The 20,349-nt window shown below is 46.9% G+C and overlaps 1 protein-coding gene across 3 annotated transcripts in view; it reads left to right on the top strand.

Moving 5' to 3' along the window:
- SLC44A2 (solute carrier family 44 member 2 (CTL2 blood group)) overlaps positions 1-13,636 on the top strand; it is a 427,809-nt gene extending 414,173 nt beyond the window's left edge. Inside the window, exon 22 of one of the 3 annotated variants that reach the window (XM_069604292.1) lies at positions 13,393-13,636. In XM_069604292.1, the coding sequence (XP_069460393.1) occupies positions 13,393-13,502 (110 nt within the window). In that variant the 3' untranslated portion in view covers positions 13,503-13,636. Of the gene's footprint in view, positions 1-11,999; positions 12,442-13,392 lie in introns of those variants that run through there. The other 2 variants (XM_069604291.1, XM_069604293.1) reach the window with 2 other exon arrangements.
- The last annotated feature ends 6,713 nt before the right edge of the window (positions 13,637-20,349 follow it).

The following is a 20,349-nucleotide window of genomic DNA, read 5'->3' as shown; positions in this document are numbered from 1 at the left end:
TCGCTCCAGAAGGAAAGCACAAAAATGAATAAGGATAGCCAGAGGGAGTCGTATATCTCCTCCCTTAAGTGGCCCTCAGTGGGAGAGAGAGCATCTCCAAGACTCAACATAAGTTTCAGTTACAAGCAGTTATAATGTTGTGGGGTTGTTAAGACTGGAGTGGAGCCAGGGGAAGCAGCGGTGGCTATGAGGGAGGAAGCTCCCGGGACTTAGCAGAGGAGGACAGGATAGAGTCATTGTCTAATTTTAAGAGATGTGTGATGAGCTGCAATCAGAATTGAGAGAGGTAAAGTAGACGGGCTCTGATTTTGGGTTGTCTTAATGTGAAAGGTCTGAACTCCCAGACGAAGAGATCCCTGGTGGTCAGAGAATTTCGTAAATCATTCCCGGATGTGCTTCTCCTGCAAGAGATGCGCCTAATACAGGGGGAAGAGCAGGCATTCAGGGGAGGAGTGTTAGGCAGAAACCTGTGCAGTTCCCTCTGGGACCACTGAAAAAGATTTAAGACTACAGGTGTTTGGCAGTAAACCCACTTGGTAGCAGTTTGTACCACACAGATTCACTTGGTACCTGTGGCTGAGCAGTCAGACCTCCCTCAAGAAGAGTTAGGCAGTATACAGAGTATTCGCAATAGGTCAAGAGCACACAATAGAACAAGTAAACACTGACCAGGGCTTGGTGTAAAAGAGATATAATTATTTATTTAAAACCAGATCTAATAAAACACACAGGCACTAATATTAAGCAGTTCAAAAACACGGTCACTAAAAGACATACACTCCCTTAAAAGAATATTCAACAAGTCTTAAGTAAAGGTCCACTTATTTTCAGACAGCGGTGAGCGCTTAACGCAGATGGCACTCTAATAATTTGTTTTAAAAGGGAGAGAAAAGCAGGATATAAATTGAAACAGATCCCAACACTTTCACAAGAACACAGCAAGAGAGGAAGGCAGAGTCAAACCGTGAAGTTAGAGTTCAGAAAGCCGGATCCACTTTAAGAGGATCAGAACGAAATGTGTCCAAGGTCACATGGTTAAAAAGTGCACAAAAGTCTCAAAGGTTCAGAAAGAGTTGGACCAAAAGAAAGGGGACCAGTTAGATGGTCAAGGCGGCCAGCCCAGTCCAGAAGGTTAAGGGATTATTATTACCTTGTAGCAATCTTTAGAAAGGGAGGCCTGGCTGACACAGTACCTTAAAGTGGTGAGAATACTCCAGCGGGGACAGTTGTTCCTGGCAGCGGATGCAAGTCAGTGCTTCGTCCGGGGGAAGAGAGGATCTCGTCGGGGAGGAAGACGGAAGTCCGTTGCACTGCCAGGGAAGAAACCAGCCGCGGAGTTCTCAGTTGCAAGGAGCGGTCCTTTGGTTCGCCGTCCAGTGGTAAGTGGCTATCCGGTTGCCGGGGTGCTTGGCACAGGCAATTCAACCACAAGACGTCCTGGGATGCGAGGAAAAGAAGGTAAACTGGTTGTGCCCACCAGTCAGGGGAAGAAGACTCTCCAGCAGGGAGATCTTCTCTGTCGTCGGGAAGTGGTGAGTCGGTTCCGCAGGGCTCCACCGGTAGTGTCGTCGTATCAGGTCGGCTCAGCTTCTCCCTCGTCGGATTCTCAGGTCCTGTGGCGACTTCTGAAGTTCCAGTCCCCAAAGCCCTGCTTTTATGCAGCACACCCCCATTCACTCAGCCTAGCTGTCAATCAAACATGCTAAGTGGTGAGCCGACCGGTTCACCACTTGGGCCAGTCCCACAAGAGTGCGACTTGAGTTACCAAGGTAACTCAGTCCAGGGTGCCTAAACCCCCTCCCACACCCCCAGTGGTACCCAGACAGAGTGGCACCACTTTTGGAGGCTTCTGTGGAGAAGCCCGCCAAAAGTGGAACAAAGGGCTCGACTTGGGTTGGAGTCACAGAAGAGAACACAAATGCCATTTTAGAATCGAGTCCTGGCAAAAAATACCAACCGGCGAATTAATATTAAATAAATAAATTGGCGGTATGTTCGAGGCTATGAGAATTAAATAATTAAAGTTGGTAGCCTCGAACAATGGGAAAATCCCATAGGGATATATTTGCGGTCGAATATAAAAAGTAGTATCCACTGCCACCAGCCAAAACTCGATCGGGGGGGACGGAGACGTGCCCCCTCGACTAACAGACCCCGGGGCAATCGAATTGCCCCGACCAGTATGTCCACAATATGATGGTTTGTACTGGTTTCTGTTCATAATTTGGGACTAGTAAAGCCAATGGTGACTTTACATGCCCTGGGAGACAGTAGTCAGTCCCAGGGTACGGAGTCTATGGTGGGGTGTCACTATGACACCCCTGTGTTACTGCACGGAGGGTGCTGTGTAACACACATAGGAAAAACACATGAGACCCTATGAGGTAAAGGACCCCATAGCCCATAAAACACATTACCAGTCCAAGGAACACCATAAATCGTGTCCAAGAGTGGGAGAAAAAAGAGTCTTACTTTTGGCAGGAGAAAAAAAACAAACTCCAGAAATCCAGCAAAGCTTCTGGGGGACTCACTAGGTTAGGTAATTCAGCCTAAACAGAGAGTTCTCCCTAACAAGGAGGAATAGGACCAGTCCACTGGGCATCGGGGAACTCCAAAAGGGAGTGCAGGCATATTGTTGATATTATGTGGAATTTTAGAAGGGGCATGGGTGCTCATGGCGCCGATGTATGCACCCAACCAGTGTCAGGTGCACTTTATATCGAGTGTGCTCAATGCGATACAGGAGCTAGATGCGATTGGTACATTCTTGGGGGGAGGAGGGGGATTTTAACTCCTGGGCAGATGGAACATGGGACAGACGAACTGTGGGGAGCAATGCGCCGGGGAAAGGGGTGGATGAACTGGGACGCACCATTGAAACACAAGGTCTAATGGATGTGTGGAGACAACAGCACCTGAGGTATAGATGGCAGTGGGATTCAGCTAGGCTTTCAAAGATGTACCTGGGAGTAGATCCCCCACTGCTGGAGGAAATGCTGGTCGATAGCGGACTATTGGCACATGGGGTGTGTGCGGAAAAGTGGAGAGTTACTGGAAGGAAATTCTGGGTTGGATAAGGAGCTTAGATGGGGTAGACAGGCAGCTGGACCCCCTTCTTGGGTTGTTCGGGGTGGAGGAAACGGGGCGGGACTGGGTTAAGCTCCCACACATGCCAAATTCTTTGCTTCTGGCAGCCAGGGCCTGCATAGCAGAAGGCTGGAGAACTCCCCAGTGAAAGACAGTGGGCCTTCAAAGCCCTAGACATATATAGGATGGAACAATTTATAAGGCAATTGCATGACCAAACTCCAAGGTCAGTGGAATGGGCACCCTTCCTGGGAAAGTATGACCCGGTGGGATCCCAGCTGGGGGAGGGGGGGTAACTGATGCCCACAGGCGGCCCCATTGGGGGCGGGGAGAGTGTGCCGGAAAGGGAAACTCAAGTGGTAAGGGGAAAGGAGGAAAGAGAGTGACTTTGGTTGAAATAAACGAGGGAGAAGGGGACTGATGTTTATGAAGCTCGCCCCAGACCCTTGAGGGGGGTGGGGGGGGAGCGGAAACCCATACAGAATGCAGTGGACAGATCCAAGTTGAGAGTGGAACTAATGATTGGGGGGGTGGAAGCCTGACTAAAGCAGGCTCGGTTGAAACTGCTGTGGTGCTGTTTGTTTGAGGGAGGGTTGAAGTATGGGAGGGTGGTGGTGGGGGTTAAGTTAACTCCCACAGTTGAGGTGGGGGGTAAATTTATTCTTTTAAAAACAAGATATGGTATGGTGAAGTATGTAATATGCAAGTGAGAAAATGCCTTGTTCAATTTAATCTGGGACGACTCACCAATAAAGCTTATTTGAAAAAAGGGGGCATTTTACATAAGTAGCTGCTTACACCACAAACCTGGTCAACTTCACGTGGTGGAAGGAAACAGAACTAAAGGCATTCATGGAAGCATTAAAACTCATATACCCACCAATGCATCGGCCATCACAAACCTGGGATATAAATAGAGTTCTACATAGGGATATGATGCCTTTCGAACCACTACGCAATCTCTATCGAGCATCTAATTCTTAAATTGCCATTATTTCTCGCAGTCACTTTGATTCAGAGAGTGAACAAGCTCCAAACTCTGTCTGTGGAAGAACCTTTCCTTACAATACACAATGACAATGTAGTCTTCACGACTCCTCCAAAGTTCTTAGCAAATTTCATATTGCAGCAAAGTGAGCTGTTTTGCAGTGATTATTGGCGTTTTTGGATGGTGTGTGGACGAAAAATTACAGGAAAATCTGTGGACACCAAATTGAAAAAGAACTGTATATAAAGATCACTCATGCGTGCGCTCACAGCAAAGTGAGCCCAAGTGAGGGGTTTTGCGGTTCGGCGGGCTCAGGTGCTGAGGGCAAGAGGTTCTGGTAAGTTTCAGACTGAACGACTTCTCCCCTCGGGTAAGTCCTATTAAAACATTTTGTAGCGGTTTCAAAGCAGACGTAAAACTTGTAAATGACTGGAACGTTCACATATATCGTTACGTGGCAAGTTGTACAATTAAACATCAGGAATACTGACTCAAACAAGTCTGTGTGAATATAGAGATCTAAAAGTCACACAGCGAAAATCATTACGCAGATTATTCATGAGTGTGACTGCGGGTTTATACCTTTGAGCACTGCATAATTTTACTAACCAGTGTGTTTTCCCAAACGCGCTACTTTCCTCTTCCGTGTGTAGCTTTGTACAAATGCGTACTAACGGCCTGCAACACTATTCTCTTGAGTTGCTGTTCTAGTGGGAGATCTGCCACAGCGGGTTGAACTACGTGAGTTTGAGTCCATACTTCACTCACCCACCACTATATTAGCTGTTTTACTGCACCCTCATGTCCCGACTCGTCGGCATGTCAAAATTGTGCAGCGTCAAGAAGTGGGAAAAAGGGAAAGCAGTGGCTGGCGACAAGTGTGAGGAAATAAACTATCTTCGAAGAGTTTGCTGCTAAAAAACGAACACTGATCACAAGAGTATCCAGACAAAACAAACAATCAATCTAAAGAAATGAAGGATGAACAGACTGACCAAGTCAAGAATATAGGGATACTAAAGCTTTCAGAAGTTATATGCAACCTAGTAGAAATAAAGGAGTAGAGTCGGAATATGAAAGTGGGTGATCAGAATGACCGGGTGAAAAAACGAGCGCCTATCGGTGTTGCCTCCCCCTGCAAAATGCAAAACATATCCTCGGAAAACAGACATGAACCAACTTCAAAAATGGAAAATAAAAAATTGAGCTGCAAAAATTGGCTTCCAGGTTCCTCTTCCGCTCTCAAAGGAGCTGACGCAGTGTGCTCTCTGTTCGATGCGGGAAGGGAGCCAGGTGATAAACAGGATTTTAGACCCCTTGGGCTCTCCCTCCTCGGGATAAAATGATTCTATTTGAACACAATGAGGGCAGTACAACAGCCTAAGCACATTGAATACCTGCCCGCCTCCCTGTGTTTGAACCGTTTATTAAATCGCAGAATAATATGAAGGATTTGTTCATGAAGTTCGGGGCTAGAACCACCACGGAACCTGTGTTCGGCGTCTCAGACCGAAGTCTCCTGGAAGCTTTACTGTTGACAGAAAAAGAAGGGCGGCCTGTGGGGGACCTGAAAACTAATGCAACAGTGGGGGTTAGCGATATTAAGCAGGTGGAAGGGGCCGGAATTGTTATGTTGGGAGGCCATGTCTCTTGATTAACGCCTCACTTACGACTCAATGGAAGGAACTTGTATCAGGAAAATGTTTATGAAACGCTGAAAGAAATGGACGACAAAGTAAAGCTGTCCGTACCCTCGATATCCGCATTGAATATAGTGCTGAGCTCCTTAGCTTACCTTTTATGTTTTCAATCTACAACAGTGTTCCAATCAGCTGGAATAAAATTAGAACTGGAAATAATGAATGTAGTGTTTAGAAAAATACACAGTAATCAAGCACTGCTTGAGATAAAAACAACCTCTTTAGATGGACTTACTCAAAAAATAGCCTCTCAGATATGCTAGAAAAACAGCATTCTGTATTTATTAGCAGGCTAGAAACACAAGGGGCTACGGCTATCTTAATGAGTGATAAAGTAGGTGAAAAAACAGCAGAGACTGAGATTACTACAACTAAAAAGAGCAATGTTTGATTGTCCCAGGAAGAACATTGCTAAAGAAAACAGCAGAGAAGCAGTGGAAATAACAAAGGGTAATGACCTTCTGTCAAAATTTAATGTCAACCAGATTATGGAACTGATGGTGTTCAAGCAATCAGTCAAATGCTAAAAAGTCCCTTCAAACAATAGATGTATAAAGGGCAGTTAGTTTGTATATTGACAGAACAAAGGAGATCCAAAAGACTAGTAAATTCTTGGTTGCTTTCGGCATTGCAATAAAATGCACCACAATCGACATAGATGGCATTGCTAGACAGATGGTGCAACATATTCAAGTGTTCTACCTTAGCAAACAAACAGTTGATGGCTACATCCAAAGCCCACTCAACAAGGATGACCAGGGCAACTGACTTTTACTTGCCAACGTTCAATTAGACTCCTGTGCAAAGCAGCGATGTGGAGTTCTGTGCACACATGTATCAAGCATTACTGCATTTTACTCAGACTAGCTGATTCTCAAGTGGTGTAATCGATTTTCCAGAATGTATTTTCCTACATGCTTATAAATCATGCATTTTTCCAAGCGGAACATGTGCTGCTCGCTAGTATGTCTGTACAGGATGCAAATCTAAAACCGATTCCAGGCTGCAGATGAAAGATGTTACTTGCCAGTAATAGCATTTCTGCAGCTTGATCTGTCTTCCCTGCAGTAAATATTAGGAAGAAGAGAAAATAGATGTGAAAAAGCCCATGTAAGGTGTCATGTTATAGATTTATAGAAAATAACTGTAAAGTGTAGAGTGCGTGTAGAATACAAGAGTGCCACAACATTTTAATTGCGTGATTTGCTTTGTCGGAACTTGTAGATTTATGAGAATGCAGGAGGGCGTTGGCTGATGGAGCAGTGTGTGTAGTAGAACCATACCGTGCAGAGTTCTTGTTATAATATTACTGCTGTTGATGCCCACACTAAACCAAAGTTAAATAATCTGGGACAACGCCTAGATGGCAGCTAGAACGGATCAGCCTGCAGAAATACTATTACTTGGAACATTTCCATCGTCTTCCCGGGCTCTGCTTGCTGGAGCGAGCAAAAGACTATTAAGCAGACGGCTGCACGGTAGCCACTGGTCACTGCATTACTAACTCTATGGCACTGATGGGTAGAAAAGACCACAGCAAGTGAGACCAGATCAATATTTCATAAAGAAGTGACCAAGGAGGTAGGAGGTTGTGCTAGAAGGGGCAGTGCCTGAATGCAATGGTTAACCCTAGTCTGGAGACACAGAACCACCCGGCAGACAGTCCACTACTGTACTAGAAATACAGAGAGACTCCCGATTGAGTGGGAGGCTTCAGACTAGTTATGTCCAAGCAGAACTCCTTGATCTGCCGTTTGATGAGCACACGTTATTCAGAAAGGCAGTGACTGACACATTGGACGAGCTATAAAAGCATAATAACTGCAGCTTCTATGGGGGCTCTGTCCACTTTACCTTTTAAAAGGAGGGCTATGGCAGTTAGCCGGAGTGGACAAAGGCTGAGCCCTTCAGCACAAACCTCAGTGCAGGCCATGCAGCATCCCCTTTAGACAAAAGCACAAGAGGAAAGGCCTAGAGGGGGGCGGGGCAGAATAAAATGAGTCCAGAGGCATCAAACACGCTGTTGCCCACACCAAAGGGCTACACAGACGAGGACAGGTTCCGTTTGGTAGGTCATAGGACCACCCACTCTGCCCTATGACCCCTAACATCCATTTTGCCATCAATGCAGAATTGCAAACTACCACGTGGAGACTCATTTTCTAAATCTGTACAGTCACTGTTTGGAACCTCACCCATTGCATGCACCAACTGCATCTTGAGATTACATTTCCTGGTCACCTAGGGCAAAGTGTTTTTGTTCCTTTTTTTGGTGGCCTAGGACCTGTGGTCTCCTTAAAACCTCACCATCGCTTATCTACCATGCTCCCACCAAACCTGCTCTTCCTCTCACTATTCTTTCCCCATCTTCCTCTCCTGGGGCCTCTGCCCACCCTGCCCCACTTTCTTCCACTCCCCATGCTGCCCGTTCCCTTTCCACATCGCCATTCTTCACTCACCTCCCACTCTGGCTGCTCCTCTGGCTCCCATCCTGCCCACGCCTACCACTTCTATCCTACCCACTTGCCTTCCAGCAACGACCACTGCTCACCCTGATGGCCCAAACCCTCTGCAAAATAAAAACTCCTTTCTCCCAAATTAATTTGATTCCCATCACCCCAAACATTTGTTGGTCGATATCCAAAAAGTGGATTCCCACCCATGACACCCGCAACATCACAACAGCCCTGCACATCAACTTTTTTTCTTTCTCTCACTATCTGGTCTCGGCGAAAAAAAGGCAAGCTTTGTCTCATGAGCAACAGCATCCCTTCCCCCTCCTCTGATTTCACCCCGCTCTTCCAGTGAGCATATCTCAGCCACACTCCCCACCCCTCTTACTATCCTCATTTACCAGGCAATCTCTGCTTCAGATCTTGACCTCTTACTCAAAACGTGATCAGCTAGTGGCCCTGAGATTGCCTCAGCCTCTCCAGTGTGACTAAGGCCCAACAGCTTCAAACTGACTCCACCCTCTATTTCACAACTCACTAGTCCCCCTACATAACGTTTCAACCCATCGCCAAGACTTTCTTTTTCTCCTATTGTTAACTTCCACCCTGGTCTGCTCTGCTGCCACAATTCACCACTCTCCTATTCAAACCACCTTCTCTACTTCTTCCATCCCCCATTCACCTGTGACAATCATAGTTTTAAGCCTGACTCTATGGTCCTATACCCTAACCAAGTCTTGCTCCAAGCTCTCTCCCTCCCCCACTTTATCATTTAATTAAACTCATCTTTACCAAATTCAATTCTGCATTACATACCCCCTTCAATGATCTCTACTGTGCCTGCAGACCTCACTCCCCTACCCTCAGCCATGGATCGTTGCAGACCTGCGGCTGCTTAGGGCAACTAGCACCTCTGCTGACTGCTGATGCAAAGACCAACTTTTCCCCCACCCCCACTCTTCTCATTGCCTACAAATATACTCTGACCATGTCCTCGGCTCTTGACACCGACATATCCTCTCATTATACCAATCGTGTATCCTCTACGCTGGCAACCTGGCAAACTATCCATCACCCTCCAACCCTTGCTTTTCCCACTAAATACTGCTCCATTTCCTCCTCTCTCCCCCACCAATGGCTTTGCCTCCTACTTCTCCACTAAAATCTCCAAAATACAGGGCAACCTGACCACCCTTCTCTCCTACACACACCTCCCTACTCCCATCTTTCTCACACTCTCCTCTCAATCGCGATTCTTCCCCATCCCCCACATTGAACTTCGACCCATCCTTCGCTCTGTTAACCCATCCTGTGCCCCAATTGTCCCCTTTGCCCCACAAATTAAGGAACCTCTGCCCTTCACATTCACTCAACTGTCTTATTCAACCTCTCTCTCTCACTACTGGTGTCTTCCCAGCCTGTTACAAAAATAGCCACAATAATGCCTCTTCTAAAAGTCACTGCTGACCTGAACAACCCTTCATTCAACTGACGTGCCTCTCTCCTTTCCTACCACTCTTAATTCCTTGAGCGGGCGGTCTTTAACTACATTGTCAACTATTTGGAGATACTCGCTTGGTGGCCCCGTCCAATCTTGTTCCCAGTCCTAACGCTCCTCTGAGACTGCCCTCATCAGGGTCTCCTATTTTCATATCTGCCCACCACTCTTGACTCCCTTTCACTTTCATCTTTCAGGTTCCTTTGACGCTGTGGGTCATACCTCATACCATCCAACTCTTTCCCTCCTTGGCTTAACTCCTAGTTCACTGACCTATTTCTCTCCATCTCATGGGGCACCAGCCCCTCTTCACCAACACACTTCATGTGGGTGCTCCTCAAGGATTTGTCCTAGTGCCACTTCTCCATCTATTACACCACCTCCTCTGCAACCCCATTACTCCCTTTGGATTAATCATCACCTTCTCAATCAATACTGATTCTTCTCCTCCCCCTCATTCATGCCTGCAATCCCTGAATGCACAGCCAAGTGCCTAATCACCCTCATCATGACAAAACCCCCTTACTGTGCTATGAAGGCGGGGAGAGGCATTATAGAGGGCAGGAAGATCCAGAATCACCAGGGCCGAACCCTTTGGTAGGGTGAACAGGGGGGTCGGCGGCATGGATGTTCCAGGGGCAAAGAGAACCAACATGGTAAAACCCAAAGAGAAGTACCATCCTGACGTTTTGGGAAGATCCCATTTCTACTTTGTAGGCCCATGTTTTACTATTATTCCTCTAAAAGATTTTTAGTTTTGGTGTGGTACTTGGTGCAAGGCAACCCTGTGATGGGCATGAAAATGTAATCTGAAAATGGTTTCTACTCATGGGAGCGTTGTGAAAGGCGCATACCTCTGAGCATCAAGTTGCTTATATACCTATTTCAAACCTTTGAAAAACAAGTTGTAATATGCTGGACCAGCCACTAGATGGCAACCAATGCACAGCAGCAAAATACTGTTACTGGTAAGTGATGGTTGCTTCATGCATCATCTGAAGGGATGCCCTGTGGGTGACTGTGGCATTGCATTGCCTACGAGTGTTGGATCAGATGATCCATTCAAGCAACCAATAGTTTGTCTAGATAACCTGTCCTATCTTTATTCTGCCTTCTCCTCGGTTGCTCAGGATTTATTCTGATCTGTATGGGGGAAGGGACTGGGACACTGGCTCTAGTAACAGTTACTCGTCATGGGGATTATTGTACTCTGGTACGCGTTCTTCTATGACCAGAGATACCAGTGGCAGAAGCCACCCAATGTTCGACCTGCTCACAGCCGGTCTAGAATTTAGCCGATTTCTTTCCTGAACCACTACCCATGTAATGATTCAAAGCCAGTGGTGCAGGAGAGGGCAGGTCAGATTGGCATGGGACGCCCCCATGCAAATGCATGACCGCTTGCACTGCATCTGCGGGTGGTTTTGTGAAGATACTCCTTCCACGTGGCTTTTTCCCTGCCGGTGGGTCCCCCCACCCCCACCCCCACCAGTAGTGCCGAGTCTTTGTAATGGTCAGAACTGGGCATACAGCGATGACATGACTGTACAATATGCAGCGTCCCTTTTACGCAAGTCTAGAAATGAGGTATGTAACCTTTGGCTCTCCAGATGTTTTGGACTACAACTCCCATCCGTTCTAGCCAGCAAAGTTGATGGTGAGGGATCATGGGAGTCGTAGTTCCAAATTTCTGGAGAGCCAACTATTGCAGACCCCTAGTCTAGAAGTACAAGTCCTTATGGTGAGAAACTCTACACCTGCCATACATCCACTGGGTCAGACACTGTAGCCTCATGCTTGGTATATCGCACTCTGCCTCCATCCCACATTCTAGACCTTCTCCATACATGGTGACAGTGATTTGCTAATGTGTGTTGGAACTGATAAAATAGTAAGTTCGTGCTTTGTGAGTTACTGATAGTAGAGGGGTTATGTCGTTGTACAGTTGCTTGTCCACCAATGCACGGAGTGTTCTGTTACCGGCCGGAGAAAGGGGAGCTTGGGATCCAGGCTTGGGACAGAATCCCTTATCTTATGGTCCTTCTGGACTACTTTGCTAATCTTATTGCTCTTGCTCTTGGTGGTTCAACCTCCAGCTAACCTTTTTTCCTTCTTTCTTTTCCTCTCTTGATAATATTGTTGGCCTGCTCTGAATCTCCTCGTCTGCAATCCTCTAACGCCCCCTCCGTCTCTTGCTGCCTCTGGATCTGGCTGTTCCTCATCCTACTTCCTCCTCCACTGTTACTCATGCACGCGTAACCTCAAACTGTCAGGCGACGATCTGGAGCGAAACGACGGATCAACGGAGCGGCCTTATTTCATGTCTCCTGAGCTGCGCGAGATTCTGCTGAAAGACTCTGATACTTCAAAGGCTTCCGAGAGTCAAGGATAAGAAAGGGGAGGTAGTGGAAGGTCCGTGGGTGGGGAAGGACACCTGTCCAAGGAAAACGTCCACATCGGAAGCCTTGCTCATTAAGAAGCTTCTTTGGTGATCAAGGCCCATTGACCTCCCTTGACCATGGCCAAGAATACGTTGTTCACCTCTGTCCTTATATTGCTCCATTGTGTAATTATCCTGCACCAAAGTGGATTTTGGGGTAGCCAAGGAGTCTTTGCCATTGCGGAGGGCAATGGGGGACACTGTTGTGCTGGAGTACAGACACGTGTGCTACCCCTGTGGCTTCAGAGTTATTAATAAAACCATTGTACTGCTTTCCTGTGGTTGTCCATAGTTGACTCACAAATGCCCCTTGTTTGTGGTCTGCAACGTGCTGCATCTTTGACAACTCCCTAAGCCTGCTGGAGATGATGACGTGCGCAAGCAGGCCAATGTCTACTGTGCACCCTGTAAGCAGAGGTTCGGGACACCCTGCTGCAGCAGCGGCACGGAGTGATTGCTCCAAGATGTCATTGGCTGAGGTCCAGGGCGTGCCTGCCTCTGCTTAGTGAATGGGTTGGTCATCTACCGCCTCCGATGGACTCTCTTGGAGACTGCACACAGCTTCTCTGACCCTAGTCCTGCTATACTAGTGTAAATACCCTGGCCAAGCCAAGTCCTGCCTTGCAACCCAAACCTCCAACCTGCGAGCCATTACTTGTTCCCTCCCAGCACCTTACCTCTGCCAATAGGGCACCAGTGGCCTTGAATTATAAGAGGAGTATTCTGAGCCTGCCCATCCTAAATGTACGTGTGGCCACCTTAATCGCTAACCTGGCTACTGCTTGTGGAACCCAGCATTGTGCTGCCGCTGGCCGGGAAGGATCCATCTGCGCCCCACCCCGTTCATCCATTGGGTGGGGGAAAGAGGGAGGTGTAATGCGTTCTTCTGTTCATTGCTGTAAATCGATGCTTCGCTCTTGGTGGTAAATCTTAGCGTGCTTTCAGCTTATATTACCTTGTTAAAACATGTCTTCTGTTTCAAGAGTGTGTGGCAAATCTGCATAGACTATAGGCCTCTCCTTGCCGCCCGTACTATGGATAATGAGCATGACTTCTTTCCTAATCTGAATTCCAGTGCCTTCCACCCCCCAAGCTATATATGTTTCTGATGCTTGTGAAATCTGCTTAGATCATATGCTATGCATAGGCCAACATCTAGTGGAAGTTGCAGAGTATTACGGTGGTTTTCATTATTTTATATTTTTGCTGGGTGTCTCTGTTTGTAGTGGAAGACCTGGAACGCAACGATGGATCCACCGAGCGGCCGTTCTTCATGTCCGCTGACATGAAGAAGCTTCTCAACAAGAAAAATGACGGACTGGTCCCAAGCAAATAAGCCGCCTCAATCGCTCCCTTCTGTTCCGTTCCTTTCCAGCTAAAGGTGAACCAAAGCACCCTTCCACCCCACCATCCATCCGCCTGAACACCAATTGGTTAGGCCAAGAAAAAGTACTCGACTTCTGAAAGGCGTGCTCCAGCAGATTTTAGGCTAAATATGCATGCAGATTACGCCCCTGGTTTGCACGTACGTATTCTTCCGGATTTCATATTTGAGAACTGGCGATGAAAGTTAAACCTCTGAACACGCTGTTGAGTTGGGTTCATGTTCCAGTAAGTGTTCTTGGAATAAGGTCACTAGCGGGCAGATGGTACTGGTTCTGTAACTGGGTTTGGTTAGGAGGGGAGTCTCATTCTGCATTTTTACTGCATGAACGGGTGGATATGGAGTGGGCTGTTGTATGGGCCGTAGTGAAAAAAGGCCGACCTTACATTTCTAATTTGGTTAATCCAGAGTGGGATCAATTTGCCAAGGTTGTGTAGACTTACTTTTTGGGTTATTTTTTCTTCATCGCCCGCCCCCACTTTTCCCGCATATGTGGGCGCAAGCTTTGTGATTCAATGATGCTGGCTCGGAAGCCAAATTCACAATGTGCCGATGAAAGTTCTGGACAACGAAGCTGATGTCTGTAATCTCCAGACCACAAACAAAAATGTGGGGTAGCGCCATTTGAGTCCTTAATTTGCCCTCCATAGAGCAGCGTTAAAAGGTGAGGAGACGAATGACCCGCCGCCATTGACCGTCGGGCTTGAATGTTTTCTTCTGGGGGGTTTGAGATATGGTGATAGAACTTTTCCCATCTACCTTTTCTTTCTAAGGACTTCTACGTCCTTCTAAGAAAAAGCATGTGGTTCTTAACAAATCAAGTAGTAAGCGGCAAATATACCTTTTGACATGGTTTACGATCCCATGCACCGAATCAGAATTAAGATGGCCTTTTTTCCCCCTCTCTGCTTCAGTGATAAACTTCCCAATTTTGAATATTGGAAATGTGTGATTTGGTACAAATACAACCTTTAAAACACTAAAAGAAATTACTTTTAAAAGCCCCACTGGTGATGTATATGCCACGATTGTTCAAAACGCAGTATTTTTAATAAGCGTCATTACTTCCTATAATGAGATGCAAAATGTCTGCCACCAGGTGCAACCGAAACATTTGTTTAAGCAAAATAAAATCTAGGTAGTTGTTGTTCTGTGGCCATCTGGAGGCTTCCATGTTTCTCCTAGTTGCGGAATGAATCTGGGCCTCGCTGGTTTGTTCCGTCGCTGACCTTGCAGAATCACTTTTCACTGTAGCGTTGGGGCTGAGCCCCCCCCCTCCCCCCGGCCCTTTACAGAATCTGTAGAGTTTTGGAAGGGAGGAGAATCCGGCCAATACTAGTTCAATTGTCTGTAGTTTACAATCACTGGCAGATATTTTGGATTGCCCCCACCGCCCCCTCCCACCCCATGCGAGTTGCCTTAAGAATAATGCGTACTATGGAAGGGCCTTCCTCACTGGTGCGACTCGTTGCCTGGCACCATCTCCTGCAAAGAACCAGCAAGGAGACCACCCTGAAATGCTCAACTTTCAACGCATGGTCTTTATCATTGCTCATTCTATTATTTAGAAACGGACTCCACAAACTGTGCACAATTCCAATGGCGTATCGATTTCCTATTGGTTGTTGCGCTATGATCGTGTGGCATTCATTGGCCAATAAGCAGACTCTATGCTAGGCTAGTGAAGGATCTGTCTGAATCAGGACACAAGCCTAATTCATCTCCCCTCCAACTCCCCGCCCACTTGGCTGCCATATATGTCCTCGACCTTTTGGGATCAGCGTGGAGACGACTACACTAGCCCGGAACCGGGACGGTCACCCATGGCTGACCCCTATCAATCCGTCCCTAGGTCCTGCTTGCTCTCTCAGCTGGCGGGCACCAACTTGGCAGACGTTTGAGGTTCTTGTGACCAATGGGCAAAGACATCTTGGTGCTTTCAATGTTGTGCTTGTTGGTGCTGCTTGCAAAGGGCTGCCTGCCTGCAGCGAATGGCGTGTTCCAGTGATGCTTCTGGTGATCAGTGCTGTCTTCTAAGACTAAGCACACCGTTGAGCGTCTTGGCCAGTATAGCAAGACCCAAAGTGTCCTCTCTGGGCAGAAAAATTGAAGAAATACCAACCTGTGGGAGCAGTCGTTCAGCCAGAGCACTGAACGAGGCTTGGTAGTAAGCATAAGCTTGGGGTATACTGTACTGTCTAGAGTACGTGCTGACGCTGTACGTTTGGATACCTCGTATTCGCCGCCCGCCCAACAGACATGATGGAAGCTAACTGCAATTTGCCAATCCTTTTAGGGTGCAGCGTCTGGCTTGAAAACAGTAAGAATATCTCTTGGTGGATCTTAAATGTTGGTAGGGTTGGCTAACCCGCAAATGTGGCGCCCCCGGTCTGGCCAACCTTTTACTTCTTTGGTGCATGTCTGCCAGAACTCACTATGCACAATACGCCAAAGGTCGTGCACGCAGTCGGGTGGCAGGACAGAAGGGGGTGACCCTGCTCTGCCCCCTCCCAAATAGTCCAAAGTTTTAAAGGGCCAACCTAGACTATTCCTATAGAAAGTTTTTTTTTTTTTGTTTTCTTGTAATGTTTAGGAGTGCGTTTACTTTTTTGTTTGCAATGTTGACATGCTTTGCCTGTTTTACATACTAGCTAGCGCCACTCTGTAGAGTCTGAGACGCTGCCATACATTGGGGGAAGGGCAGGCGAGTGGGAGGCTATACTGGAGGCCTCTCCCAAGGTGTATAGAAACTGCAAGCAAGTTAGGATTAAAGGCCCAAAGTTGCGTTTTAGATTTTTCAAATAATTAATGCATAATTCTTGCTAGTATGTGTCCTTTTTTTTTTTTGTAAGGCAGAAACATCAAAAATGTGTTGTCGGGGAACTGGTGGCCCCTCCAGACAATGGTCTTAAATCTGCATAAAAACACACAGCTGTGCCCCAGTTCCTTCTGTAACTTTTTTCTGATTGAGAGCATTGTGGACCTTTTGGGTTTTGTTTTCCTTGCCTCTTCAAACTGACCTCGGAGCAAAGACTCTGGTGTATATACCAACGCGTTCCCTGGTGAAATTTGTATCTATGCAGTCCGGACAATTAATGAAATATATATCGATATGTTTGAATCTTTTTTTTGTAATAAAAGTTTTTTATGAACAATCTGTGGTCTTTTTTTTTGTTATTGCAGGCTGGGGGTGATGAGACCGTGCCGGCCTCTATGCAATAAAAACATTCCCAAAAAACTAGCAGTTATTTCAAGTACACTTTGCTCCTGCCAAACCAAGTATGTGTTTCATACCTATGAAAGTGAACATTTGTGAGTTTGTTTGTGGCATGGCGAAGCGTTCCTTATACAATTCCACACTGTTTCACCAAACTGCACCAAGTTGTGCATGGGTCCGTTTGGAGATTACTGGCTACATGTGCACTGCAACAAACTGCACCACGCTAAGGTGAGGCAACAGGTGGGGAGAGAGCACGGACGGTCCCAGTATGCAGCAGCACACCAACTCTCTTCCCCCCCACACCCCACCAACGTCTGCTCCGCGGCTTGTCCGCCCGCCACACGCACCCAGAATGCAAAGCACATAAAGCGAAGGGCGAATCGGAACAGCGACCTACATACAGGATACAGGATCATTGATTTTCAAAAATGTATGAGAGTGTTGTCATGTCTGTCTACAGAACCCGTTTGGAGTAGATTTATAAAAACAAGCTTTGTTTCATCAAAATATATATATATATATATATATATATATATATATATATATATATTTAAGTTTTTTTTTTATGGTTAGTTAATTACATCCATCCATTTCATTACATTTTTCCCCCATCCTCGAGCCTCATCGGCTAACCTTAGTTAAAAATTCATAACGTCTTCCAAGAAGAAAGAAAAGAAAAGAAATGCATATAATCTCCCCTTACTATTTACATCATTGGGGCTTCCTCCATGAATATCAGAGCCGCAAACATCATTGATGGATTCTCACTAATTAAAAACATGTCCCACCATTCATCCATTGTCCAGGTTTTAAAACGGCTTACAAAATCACCTGAATATTTAATTCTCTGTGTCTTGTACATTCTACCAGCCGAAGGTTTGATGATTCAATTACTCCTACCTACACATTGGCCCCAATGATGAGTCCCTCCGAACTGACTAACTCAAAACAATCAAATGGTCACAGGTGCCCCTCTGCGAGAACGAACACGGCTAAATGACCTGTTCTTGGGGTAGGTACCCACTCGAGAGTCCGCAGCCACACTTGAGCTCACTGTACCTTTCACAGAAGAGAAAAAAACCTTTGCCTATCAGTCTTTGTCCCGCCCACATGGGCAGTCCAGCACCAAAATGCTGTGTCAATTCTCTTCTGAGCAAGAGTATCAACAGCAACCCCAGATATGTGTTTCAGCCTTGTTGGGCCTCATCAGTGAGGTGAAGCTTTGCCTCTCCGAGCACAGTGAGCAGGGAGTCCACGTCTGGATGACCCTAGGAAACTTAGGGTGACTAAACCCAAGTCCCTTAAACTCAAAACAAGCATTGGCAAAGCCAGGAGTTTTGGCTTTCGTATAGGCATGGAATACGCATTTGATAGGCACTTCATAATAGTACTACATAAGAAGGCAACAGCTGAAACCTAGTGTACCTGGGCACATGAGATCAGTGCTCGACAAATGTTTTTCTAATGCTGTGTTTGGCATTTCTGGCTTTTATTGATCCGCTAGTTCAATTTGTTTATAAACAATTTGTCAATCTCTTAATTCAGATTTGTAAAGTCCATGTTTTAAATGTGACAAACTGATTTAACAAATTAAGCTATCAAATAAATTGTTTTGTTGTACAAAAACTGCTCTTAACTATAATTACTTGACTTACCGGCATATTTTAGGGCAGTGTGCAGCAATTGTTTAGACCGCGCAAGCGGTGTGACCACTTTTGTTGTTGGGTACACAACCAAGCGCCCACAAGCTGTGTCCCTCCTCGCACACTACCCCTCTTCTAGCTGTATTCAGTGTAATAGAATTGGCTTATATGGGGTGCTTAAGTGTCTCCTAATAGCAAAACGTTTTGGTGGAATTAGCATTAACTAACAAAATGACACTCTCCAGTGAAATAATTCTGTCATAATGAGAAGGCACGATTTTTTTCTTGGTGGGTGGAGTCCTTGTAACATTCAGGACACATTCACCACTACTTGACTTTAATAGCGGTCGCTGCTAAGGCAATCAAGACCTTCAAGCAAGAATACAACCAATAGAATCGAGGGGTGGAGCTCGACGGCTAAAACCTCCAACCAGCGGCATCCTTGGACTAGAGGCAGCAACTGGAAGGAAGATCCAGTACAGTGGACGGGTGTCGGCAAGTTATTTTATTTATTGAACATTTGTAAAGGAAAAAAAAGGGGCAAATGGGACAGAGGACAAAACCAACAATAAGAAGTCCTACTAGGCCTTGTGCCTTTGGGATTGTGCAGTGACGAGACGTGCAGGGGGAAGATCAGGGCGGAGGTATCGGATGAGGCAAAGTGGGACGTGCAAGAGATAGGGGGCCCGAGCGGCTGGGCAAGTGCTAAGGGGAGCTCAGATGGGGAAGGGGTCAATAATGCGAGGAGTGGGGTGGACCAGAGACTGTGGCTAGTCGGGGAAAGGGTGCCGGAGAGTAAGTGCTAGTTATAGGGCTGCTGGGGAAGACTGATGAAGGGGGCCTGGCCCCTTTAAGACTCATAAGGGACCAGGCAACCAGTCACAGCGCCAGGAGGACATAAGCGAGGAGTAGAAAAGGGAAGTCTTGAGAAGCTTACAGAACATAAGGAGATCTGGCCTGAGTCAGAGAGGGGCAGGGAGGCCATTCCAGATGGAGGCTCCTGCAGAAGAAAGAGATGTACCCCCACTCTGCTTGGTGGAATGTCTGATCTGCAGCGAGATGAAGCTAGAGGACCTCAGGACTATATCAGGTAGGTATTTAGGGAGTGAAAGTTGGATGTAGCGAGGTCCCAGGCCCCGGAAAGCCTTATGGATGATGCAGAGGGTATTGAATTTGATCCTTGCAGCCACCGGGAGCCAGTGGAGAGATTTTAGGACTAGACCGATGCGGCCTCTGGGCTTGAGGCCAAGGATAAGTCTTGCAGTCCTATTCTGGATTAGTTGAAGAGGGCGGGGAGAGGAAAGAGGCAGATTGAGGAAGAGTCTGTTGCAGCAACTGGGACAGCAACTCTTCTGGCGGAGATCCGGTCGCTTGTCGAGAGACAGGCCGTGGAGGACGTCCCAGCCTTCCAACGAAGCTTGGGCTTTTACTCCAGGATTTTCGCCATTCAGAAAAAGAAGCAGGCGGGCCTGAGAGTTGTGCTGGACCTTTCCACCCTCAACCTCTCCTTACCTATACAAAAACTCAAGATGGTTATGGGAGCTTTTATAGCGGAGACATTGTGCAAGGGAAACTGGATGTGCTCCCTGGATCTGAAGGACGCGTGTCTACAAGTCCTGATTTGGCAGCCCCATCGTTCTTTCTTTTGGTTCAGAATCATGGGCTACTATTTCCAATACAAGGTCCTTCCTTTCAGCCTCAAGTCAACGCCCAGGGTCTTTACCAGGCTCATGAATACTGTGGCTGCCCTCCTCAGAGCGCAGGGCCTCCACATCTACCCATTCCTCGATGACTGGCTCGTTAGGGCTACATCTCCGGAAGTGGTTCACTGCTCTTCCCATGCCCTTATGAACACACTGCACGATCTGGGCTTCTCGCTTAATCTCGAGAAGTTGCTGCTGCAGCCTATGCAGACGCTGACATTCTTGGGCCTCAT

This window comes from Ambystoma mexicanum, chromosome 3q, assembly GCF_040938575.1.
Source record: "Ambystoma mexicanum isolate Mex_15411 chromosome 3q, UKY_AmexF1_1, whole genome shotgun sequence".
In the NCBI taxonomy this organism is placed as follows: Eukaryota; Metazoa; Chordata; class Amphibia; order Caudata; family Ambystomatidae; genus Ambystoma; species Ambystoma mexicanum.
Note: the sequence above shows the minus strand (reverse complement) of the source record. Positions and strands in the feature narration are given on the sequence as shown.